At 35.0% G+C, this 11493-nt stretch overlaps 1 protein-coding gene across 1 annotated transcript in view; it reads left to right on the top strand.

Moving 5' to 3' along the window:
- The first annotated feature begins 564 nt into the window (after positions 1-564).
- LOC114362657 (uncharacterized) overlaps positions 565-11493 on the top strand; it is a 30008-nt gene continuing 19079 nt past the window's right edge. Inside the window, exons 1-2 of the mRNA XM_028318130.1 lie at positions 565-773; positions 10292-10497. Of these exons, the coding sequence (XP_028173931.1) occupies positions 728-773; positions 10292-10497 (252 nt within the window). The 5' untranslated portion in view covers positions 565-727. The remainder of the gene's footprint in view (positions 774-10291; positions 10498-11493) is intronic.

The raw sequence follows: 11493 nt of genomic DNA, 5'->3' as shown, positions 1-11493 counted from the left end.
AAAAAGACTACACTATTTTCGGAACGGTAATAAACAATTAATAAACATGAAAAAGGCATATTTACTTTGACTGTATAAAAGGTGCAATTAAAATGATCAAACTTGTTGTCAAAACCATCATCAAACCTAAGCAATGCCTCGAAAAGTCAAACTTACTTTGTAAAGCCCTATTATCGGTATCTGTCCCTTGTTTACAAAATTAAAAGCTTGACAAGTTTCTGTAAGCTACTATTGTATTCTTTAGTTTATCTTTTCACACTTTTCTCGTTAGTAAATACGCAGAAATTTTCATAAGGAGCAAAACTATTCGAAATTTGTGTTGTGACTCGTTTGAACGAGATCTATGTGCGACTAAACTCAGTGTTTTAAAAAAAATGTAGCGCACTAATACGCGAGCTTTCTAATAATTGCAAAATTTAGCAATGTAGACTTTAACAATAAGTAATAACAGCGATTATCGACTTGTCTCATAAGGTCATGAAAATATAAACGGTTCTGTATGACCCCGAGTGGGCGCGGGGCGAGCGGTCGCGATTCCGAACTCGCTCAGTCTCGCGTCTGCAGCCGTCGAGGATGGACGTGTGTTGCGCGCTCTGACAGCACCGATATTACGTGTCTCTAGTGCGTTACCATACAACTCGGACCCAAAGTATGTAATTCAAGGTGTGACTGTGTTTGGAATATCCGGGAGTCTGTGATAAGTGATGGAACTGTTATTTTGAAACTTATGAGGATGTATGTCTTATTGGCGATACTCAGCTTACTTGTGAAAGGTAATTAGTTTTTTAATATGTAAATGAACGTAATTTTTGGAAACAAAATATGAATGTTCAGATCATCTGCTAGAGTAAAAGGGACCGACGCGAAATGCATTTAAGTAGGGTCCCACGTTGGGCGCCAATATCCGCGTAGTTCGTACCATTGCGACTATATCCGAAATGGAAAGGAGATGTCAAATTAAATTACATTTTGTATACAGAATACAAATGCGGTATGTAAAATCTTCGTGGAAACATTGTGAGTTTGGAATTCTGAACTACGTTAGCGTTAACAATTTCGATCGAATACAGTGCAGTATTTGAAAGCATACCAAATGTCGAAACAGTGCTGCAGTGTATTTATTTACTGTTACATACTAGATTTGTTATAGTCAATAGGTGTAATTATTGGTTTTCCACGTAAAGCAAATTGTACGTTTGCTGTCTGTGTATTTAGCGTTAGAGTAATTACAGTGGATGATTAAAACAAATAGGTCACTTTGATTATATCCTGTTTCTATTTAAACTATATTTACTTCAATGTTTCATAGAAACATACCTATTATTAATTTTCTATAATTTTTTTTCACGTTGAACAGGGTCCAATCTTTGAGTATCTTTTAACGAAATCTTTTCAATCATTTTTCAATAGAACTTTACGAATAAAGTTTTCGTAAAAGCCTGTTGGCAGAAGCATTATTTAGATGGTTTTAATGTGTAAACGAAAAAGTTAGTAATGTCTGTTTGATTCTTCGAATGAGAAAGTTTTGGTAACAAACTTACTGTTACTTGACTTTATGAGGGGAACTCTGATCTAATATTGCTAATGTATATGGGCGCTATTTATTTTTCCTCCGAATAATCTATAATATAAAAATGAATCTCAAAATGTGTTAGTAAGCGCATAACTCAACAACACCTGGACCAATTTTACCAATTATTTAACTTTATGTAGGTACTGCTGTACATTAAATCTAGAATTCGAAATATTATAGGTAAGTGGATTTCAAGTTTCCAACGCTCGTTGCAGAAATTGCTGAACGATTTTCCTAGAATATCGTATTTAGGAATTCGTATATGAATTTGTGCTGTTTTATGCGATTTGGAATTTGAGCGCTTTAAAAATACGAACCATAGTCTTGATAAGATTGAACTTAAGTAGTACTTTAAACCAAGCATCGAGTTACATAATTCTTACTCATGCTACTTCTAATAAATAATATTATAATATAAAAAAAATCTTTTAAGCTATAAATTCGGAGGTAAAAAAATGAATTGTATGTTATTAAATTATTATTATCTCTATATGAATTACATATTTTATTGAGATAAAAATTCGTCGCTCCATTTAGTCTCATTCTAACTCATATTATCTAGACCAGTGTTTTTCAACCATTTTCATAACACGATATTGAATAATTTTGATAAAAAAAATAAAACCGACTCCAAAAAACATACACTAAAAAGTAGAAAAATAATTACTAATTACTTATTTATTAGGACGAATTAATATTTATGTATACCATGATTGATACTTTGTTGGGCTATTTGTACCTATAATATTTAAAGAATTATCCTCCAACTCCTAAGCGTTAAGGAGTTGTATCTACCATGACCAGTTAATCGTGAGGAGATAATGGCTATCTGATGCAAACACTTGAATAACTTTAGAAACTATACTTATCTATAAAATTAAAAGAATTATCCTCCAACTCCTAAGCATTAAGGAGTTTTACTTTCTATCATCAGCTCATGAATTTGAGATGATGATTTCCAGGAGCAAATACTTGAATAACTTAAGAAAATGTTTGAAAAACGATATAAGTGCCTATAAAATTTGAGATGAACGATGCTTGCTTAAGTAGAGCAGCAAATCGAACGCACAGCGTTGAATAGAGCTCTGTGATTGGTTCATGCATTCTGTCACCCCGTGCGTCCACGCGCACTGTGAGACCTCACAGTAATGTTTGTGAATTCGGGCGTATGTAGCAATTCAATAGTGGCATGCTTTCGTGCTGGTAATAAGCTGTACTTACCCTAATATTTATTTGAACCGCGTAAATAGCAATTTTATTTATTTTACCAATGGTCCGTGACCCTCACTCGGCATGGGGCACACTGAAAACCAGCGCCGTGGCCTTCGTCACCGTGGGCCACGGCATATTATGCTGAGTGGGGTCCCGTTGCAGTGGGCATCTTGTTGGTGAATGGGTGGCACTGCTAATTTTACTCTTGTTTTTATTTTATTTTTTTTCTTCTTCCATTATTAGGTGCCACTGTCATGTCTATGCCTGTATTTGTGTGATGTCCATTGTAATAAATGTATCTTTATTTCTTTCTAAATTGGTAACGATTTTACCAAACTACGAGTAGGTATGTAAATGAATACAGACACAAACTTATTGAATAATAAGTCCCTTTGTGGAAGGTTTCAGCGTTAACGGTTGAATAAACAAGTCTTTAAATAAACCTAACTTTGTTTATCAGTTCAATTTTCACGGGTCCACCATACAACTGATCACCATACGATTTGCATGAATTCCGATAGAAAACAATTTTACGGGTTGAGTTTTAAACTCGAATATTTATTTAGTTTTGCAAATATAATATTAGTGAGAGTTCTATGGTGAAATCGCTTGGAATGTTTTAGGTTGGTTCAAACATCAAAATGTATACAAATACCAATATCCAGTGAGGTGTTACGACGCAAAAATGCTGCTTAGTAAAATATAAATAAGATAAAGTACGTTGTAGACGAAAGGATGGATGTTTGTTACACCTTCACGCGAAAACTGCTGGATGGATTTCTACAAAACCAAAGTCTGTAGTTACTGTAAATATACATCGTACATCGGACAGCATATTTAAGGTAGCCTAGTTAGGCTACATTTTATTGAAAGTTTGCGTGAACGGAGCCGCAGGCAAAAGCTGGCAATACAGGTGGGTGTTCAGCATAATATGCAATTGTTCTATTCTACCTTTATATTTATTTTTATACACTCAACATCAAATAAACCGCACCTTCCGCGACGCGAACTTTAAAGATTTTCTTCTGACACAATCATGGTAGCCCAACAATATTGGTGTTATTTGAAAGCCCAATAAATATCCTTAAAGAAAAATACATTTCATTTCTAAATAAATGATTAACATATACCATAAATGTGACTTAAAAATAGACCTCACTTCTGGGATCAATTAGACCAATTTTTATGGTTATAAAACCAAATAAAGATCTCACGTGTCCTCTTTAACAGATGGATAGCGATTAATCCCAACTTAACAGTTTTATAGTCATAAAAAATGGCTATAGCGTAACTACCTATTTTTTGAAGAAGTGACTCTGGATCCTTGTAAAGACACATTTTTGGGGTAAAAACCTTTCCTTTAATGAAATGAAGTTTAGAACTAGGCTTTCAAATGGTACCAATGTAGGTGGAAAGTGGGGATGCATACGTTTGATAAGTGCTTGTCGCGGGAGGTGCGATTTATTTGATGCCGAGTGTATTATCACTAACGATGGCAAGGTTATCAAAAAAGGTTAATAAAACAATAACAATCCTGGATCAGACGTCAAAGCATGTAACTCAATCTTAGGCTTTGTAATATAGGTACATAAGAAGAGCTATTTCTTATAATACTTATTCATTGATAGGTATGTTTAAAGATAAAGTTTACTAACGTAATAAATTATAATAATTTAGTATTGTTAACTCATAATCTGATTTTCAATAACGTACCTACTATCTTTCTTATACTTACTTATTCAAGTCGTGTTGCTAATTTTTAGGACTCAGTTGCTAAAATTTGAAATGTACATGCTACGTCAATCTGCATTAACAAACAAAAATTTTCTTACAATTTTATTCAAGTCCTGTTGCTAATTTTTGGGACTCATTTGCTAAAATTAACACCATTATTGTAATTTACATGCTACGTCAAGCTGCATTAGCCAACTTAAAGCAGAACAGATTCTTGAAGCAAGTAATAAGAGACGACTTGCGAATTCACAAAGGAATAAACTTGTAAGTGCACTTAACCTCTAACACGTAGTGATGTTCAAGACTCGAGGCGTCGAGTCCTATTTTTGAAGCCTCGAGGTGGAATGGCAAGACTCAGTGAGCTCGGTAGGCTCGGTGCCCCGAGCTTAGCCGAGCTGCGAGCTCTCTGAGCCAAGCCTCGAGGCTTTAAAAGAGCTCGAGCCTTCAAAAGAGCTCGAATCTTCAAAACAGCTTTTTAATTTTTAAAATTTACTTATATTTTTTTTTACGAAAAGTTATAATTCTAATTGTATGTAGTCATTATTTGATTTGTGACCTTTTGTGAAAAACATTTTTCAAATATGTATTTTATTGTAGGTATCAGAATTCCTGCAGTTTTATTAATAGAACGATCTTAACACAAAAGTTAACTGGGCTTTCAAAAAGGCTCGAGCTCTGCGAAAGACTCCATCTTCATATAAACGAGGCGAGCCCCGAAAAACCGAAAAAGGCTCGAACTCTAAAAAAGACTTCCGAGTCGTCGCTTCATACAAACGAGGCGAGTAAACGACTCTGAGCTCTCGGCAAAAGGACTCGGAAACCTCGAGGGTTGTACATCACTACTAACACGACCTCTATAAAACGTAACGTTGATCTACTAATGTGTCCGGCACAAGAGCCATAATTAACCAACTTTAAAGCAGTTACCTTCGTGACGTCTCGGTAGCAAGTCAGAGTTGAGACTACGGATTAAACAGTACAAGTTTGTTGGGCTAACAAGTTTTCGTGCCCGTGTTACTCGCAAATGATTGTTCTGAAGTGCGGTTACCTTAACCGCTAGGGAAATAAACGGCAATATTATCTACCTTTGTTAACATCTTGAAGAGCGAATGTAAATTATTAATGGAAGTAACTTTAGTCCTACCTTTTTAAGGTGATGAAAGGCGGTGAAAAAGTAAAAAAGTTTCGTTGTATACCTACTTTAATATAAGACATTTTTATGGAAATACCTACCTTTTTGGAAATATCTGTTGGAATGTATTTTTTCCTTCTTTAGGAATAAAATAAATCGCTAGTTGATCGTCTTAATACAAAAGAAAATTTAGGCTCCTCCCTTCTCACTCTCTTGCTCTCTATGCTATTGTAAAGACTCGTAAAAATTTGCTTTAAAAGTACTTACACGTTTATATTATGTATGTTTGAAGTCATTATCTTTAACGCTGTAGGTATATTTCTATGTATAGATGAATAACGTCAAAATAGTTCATTGATTACACAAACTTTTGAACAATGTCCCCACAAGAACAACATTCTGGCCTTTCCAATATTGTTGTTGTCTATGTTACAGTCAAAACTCAAATTCGGTCAAAACTAATTTTGACAGATTTTTTTTTCCAGTCAGAAATGGTTTTGATAAAAGGCATTAGACAAAACCCATTCTAGATGATGTCCTAATAACCAATCATAACTTTGTGTGAAATTTGACTGATTGGTAAAATTTTAAATCAGGCGAACCACTTTTGCTGATTTTTGGCAGTCAAAAGTGATTGTGACTGACGTGACGTCCTTGGTCAAAATGACTTTTGACTAGAAAAATCGGGCAAAAGTGGTTTTCACCTAGCTAGAGCATCAGTCAAAACCCCTTTTGCAGTAAAAAGTGGTTTTGACTGATCATGAGTTTTGACTGTAACATCTATAACGACTTGCTATAAGCTTAACTGGATGGAAACTATGGTAGATGTTTACACAGGGCTAAACTTCTGTTACCGAGTTTCAGTAAGGTGCGACCCTAGCGTGTATTTCAATAACATTTAAACTATTAGTAATTCGCTCGAGTACTTCACTTGAAAGGTGGTTCAGCTGAAATGCTTCAATATAGATAGTAGACTATTTGAGTGTAGGTATGATGTAGTTAATGCTTGTTTTATTATTTTATATAGGGTAATTCCAGGATACATGCCCCAGTGGGATAGGTGCCGCGATTTTAAGTACACTATGTTACAAGCAACTTAGCCTAAAGTTATAGTACGTATAATAGAAAGGGACCTCCCCGTACCACTTTTCGCCTCGCAAACCATCAAAGAGTGCGTTCGTTTAGCCAGTGAGAGCAAAAATCTTCCGCGGCCAAACCTTAGCGAGCGTCGAAATAAAATTGGTAAGTATCTTTTAATGGATAATTTTTTTGTCAGCTGTAAAATGAAGCAGATTTTTATATAATTTGATAGACTATCTTATAAATTAGACGGGATAGCTATGTTTAATTCGATTTTTAGTGTTATTATATTTTTTATTAAAAAAGGCACCTATCCTATGCTAAAAGGATAGTTGCCTAATTTTTTTTGGGTATAGATGCCCTTAGGGCCATGTCCCATGCACCTAGGGGCATCTATCCTAACCTGCTCTTTTTGTCACAGGTAGCAAGTAAGAAGAAAAAAAGAATGTAGTACGGCTAACCTTAGGAAAGTAATAAATAGGGTGCCCTTCTGATTGAATTTTCTTTTTACCCGACTGCGCTAGAAGGAGTAGTATTATTTTTAATAAAAAATATTAAATTTCATTTTTAATTCATTTAATAACAAACAATCTTAAATAATAAAACTTGGCTTGTTTGATTTCTAAATACATTTGACCCTTAGAATTCAAAAACTATATTAACGAGTCATCTATCCCTGCATCAGGCATCTATCCTTTGAAGCAATCATACAGTGAGTCTTCTATCCCCCACATTAGGCGTCTATCCCACTTTTTAGAGGTCAATTAAAATGGTATTTTCTCAGAATCGGTATAACTTAAACTAAAATAATTATAGTATTATCATAGACGAAAGACCAAAGTTTATAGATACTAAGGTCAAATTGTTGATAAAAACTTACTGACTGAGTTACAGAGCTGTTTCAAAAAGTGGGGCATCTATCCTGGACTTACCCTATTTAACGCAGCAGTTGCTAAATATAGTGTTTATTGAGGCATGTAGGCGTGAAACAATCAGAAGAATTCCAATAAATACTATCAACTAGCTAGGTCATACAGTAGTTCAATAACCCCGTATTCACAAACATTACTGAGGTCTCACAGAGCGCGTAGACGCACAGGGTGACACATCATGAAAAATCACAGAGCTCTATTCAACGCTGTGCGTTTGATATTCTGCTTCACTTAAGCAATCATCGTTTATTAAAACGAAAATCTGAAATTTATTAAAACTTTAACAATCTACAAGATAAAATAATAATATTACAAGGCAATTTACAGAACCTAACACGGTTCTAAATAAGCCAATTTTACGCTCCAATCGAAAGATCGAGAGACTTGGATCAACGCATAAGCTTGAATCGAGTTTTTAGAATGGTACCATACGTATACCTTAATGTCACACGAGAGAGTATCGATTTTAAGGTGATAATGGAATCTCCAGTAGGTCTAGGATGCGCGCCACGATAAACTGTAAAAATTGTTATCGATGCATTCTATCAATTTTACGCAATCATCATCATCTCAGCCATAGGACCTAGGACGTTCACTGCTGAACATAGGCCTCCCCCAATGCTTTCCATGTTGCCCGGTTGGTAGCGGCCTACGTACAGCGCCTTCTTGTTCCACTCTGTGTTTTCCTGTACGCGGCCTCTACTCCAGAACCTTGCTGCTCCTGCTGATTTTTCGCAATAAGCTAATTAAATTTTTTCAAAGCCTTTCAATTTCTCATACATTTGCCAGCTAAAATCCTCAAAAACATTTTATCCCGGGGCACATTTTAGAGGCAGGAGATCCTTTCGTAGATCTCAATAATGATACGTTCCAGCGTCAATGTTGAGCTCACTTTCCAGTAAAAAATGTTACGTAATTTAAATGAAGACTTCATAAGTGACAGAAGGTGAATGTGGTTCTCATTATATTCAGCTGTTCTCGTACCCCTTTGAGGCGGGAGCTTACGTCTGATTTTACGGGGACACCCTTGACGTATAGCACTGCGTATCAACAGTCTAGTATGACAATGTCATGTGCCTTTGTATGGTCGTTGGAACTTGTTAGTTTTATTTATATGTATGTGTAGAAGTAGTTGAAAGTGATGAAGATAAAATTTACGTTTTTATGTTTTTTTCATCGTGCTTAAATAAATGACGTCACAGCAAGGGTGAAAGCTTTTATAAGCCGTCATTGGAAACCATCTCTCTCATAACTCGTTTAGGCGTTCTATGTTTGAAATGAATGTATTGGTATAATTAAATTACATTACGAGTAGGTAGACACTGTGTAGGTTTGTTGTCGACACGAAAAGAAGAAGATTACGAATGATATTGATTAACAAATTATTAATATTTTGTACCTAGTTACCTAAAAATCTTTTAGCTATAAAGTAATTGCTAACACAAAGGGAATTAACAAACTTATCTGTTCTGTAATAACTTTTATCTTTGGAATCATACACACATATCACTTAAATGGAAAGAAAAAAGATCTATAAAGGCAGAGTTGCCTCATTCATACAATAGTATTAACAAGGAAAATGCGAGGTGAAATCCAATATTCAGGTATCCATTAACCAAATATTACGTTCTTCGGAAGCATAATATTATTACCATCGATTGACTGTGAATACTAAATCGTACAGTACAGTGGGAGGTTTTAGTTAAATCAATTTTATGCGTGCTATTTGAGTGAAATATGGACCATAAGCGCAGTTTTAAGTACCTACTGGATAAAGTTAATAGTCATAGTAAAATTGAATAGATCTCTTAAATTAGAATAATATTGCACTGCAAAGATTTTTTTTTAATTTATTTGGGTAAAAAAACAGTATTGAAGTACAAGTAGTAAATAAATAGTAATAATATACCAAAATTATCTAATTTCAACACCAGCATCATTTACCACAGCTTAGATAAAACAATTAATTAAACTTTTGTTGAAAGCGGTCGTAGTAAACACTTAATACGTAGATACAGGGGGACATCGAAGGAGACACTGTGGCATTTTCTGCGGTTGTCTAAATGCCACTTTGGAGCAAAAATAGCATAGCAAGAAGACTACTTTTCCTTCTAAATAATGCTTCGTAAAGTTGTCGAAAATACTTAAAATACTTTTCATTAAGTAAACATGGAAGCAAAATCACTATAAAGATCCAGGTTGGATTTGTGGGACAGACCGATCGATCAAAATGACTGTTTCAAAAACCATTGTAGAGATAATTTATTAAAAATAACTTTTTGTAGTTACCTACTCTACTCATTTCTCTGTGTATAATTTTTTTATATCGACTTTTTAAATCTTTGAGTTGTATACTCGCTCATATGTAAAGCCTTGATCACACCTACCGAGTGGACGGGCGATACAGTACAATGATACTAGGCCGAGAGAGTTGGGTGAGTCGTCGAGTAGCTGACTCGCCAAAAAACTCGGCTGAGCGCACTCGGCGTAATGTTCATACACGCCGAGTACTCGGCCGAGAGCACTGTCTCGCCCGTTTGCTCGGTACGTGTGATCAAGGCTTAAGAGTATTATAGTCAGTCAGTCACTTATTAAACAATTTTTTTACAATCTTTTCTTTTGTTCCAGAATCTCTACTACTAAGGATAGTGCGAGTGTCAGTGCCCACATACAGGGTGAGAGGTCAGCCTACACAGCTAGAATGCGACTACGAGTTGGGCTCAGACAACCTGTATTCAGTGAAATGGTACCGAGATAACGAAGAATTCTACCGGTATATGCCCAAGTACGACCCGCCGAAGCATGCCTACAAGTTAGAAGGGATCAAAGTCGATGTAAGTTAACACTAATTTATTTAAAGTACCTAATAATAAGGCAGGTAATATCCACTTAAAAAGTATTCATCATTCTCTTGACGACCAATGTCCATTTGTCTCTGATAGACAAATACAGTTTCATACTAAGTTGAACAACAATAAAGTATACGTAGGTGTACGAAATTAATAAGAAAAAGCTAGAAAATTGTAGTTTCTAACATTAATTAAATAACAAAACTTTAAAAATAAATAACAAAACTTTATTCTTAGGTAAGATACAGCTAAATATTTATAACGACGAAGGCACGTTACACACAACTTTTATTCATTTATCATCTAAAATAATGACTCGTGTTACATTTTCTACATAAAAATAGCTCTCAGTATTGTTTAACTTACTTTTTGAAATACCATTTGCATCTGAATATTGTATAAAATTGACTTTGGAAAGAGCATTACCATTATTCAGAAGTCGAAACGTAATGGCTTTTTTAATTTCATTTGCTACATTGTTGAGACCCTAACATATTTCATCGTGGAATAAGTGACTTTTATCATGATCAAGTAAAGCTTGTCGGAGTTTATCCATTAAAAATAATTACGCCTATTGTATCTACCATCCCGAGTCGTTTGCGCGATGAAAGCTAGAGTATTTTAACTTTCCCATTATGATAATTTCGAGTTTAAAAATGCCGGTCCATTTGAAATTCGAATACAAGGCTACAGAAAATATTTTAACACAAACGGTCTGCTATCATGCAATCTGATAGAAGGGAGAACATTATCAAATAACTCGAAAGGTTTCTTGAATTTTCGTTCTCTAAAAGAGGTTGTATGGTTCAGTTATCTATTCCGAACACAATAGGGGATGTCGTTCGAAAAGTACTGACAAAAGATCGGGGATGGGAAATGAGCGGAAAGCCAGACAATCCATACGAGCACTCGACTATTCTACTGTCTTCGGAACTACTATATTGCGAATGTGCTCAACGAAATTACACTGAAGATTCTTCA

The sequence above is a fragment of the Ostrinia furnacalis genome, unplaced genomic scaffold, assembly GCF_004193835.3.
Source record: "Ostrinia furnacalis isolate ACB-3 unplaced genomic scaffold, ASM419383v2 OfSCF6657, whole genome shotgun sequence".
Classification (NCBI taxonomy): domain Eukaryota; kingdom Metazoa; phylum Arthropoda; class Insecta; order Lepidoptera; family Crambidae; genus Ostrinia; species Ostrinia furnacalis.
Note: the sequence above shows the minus strand (reverse complement) of the source record. Positions and strands in the feature narration are given on the sequence as shown.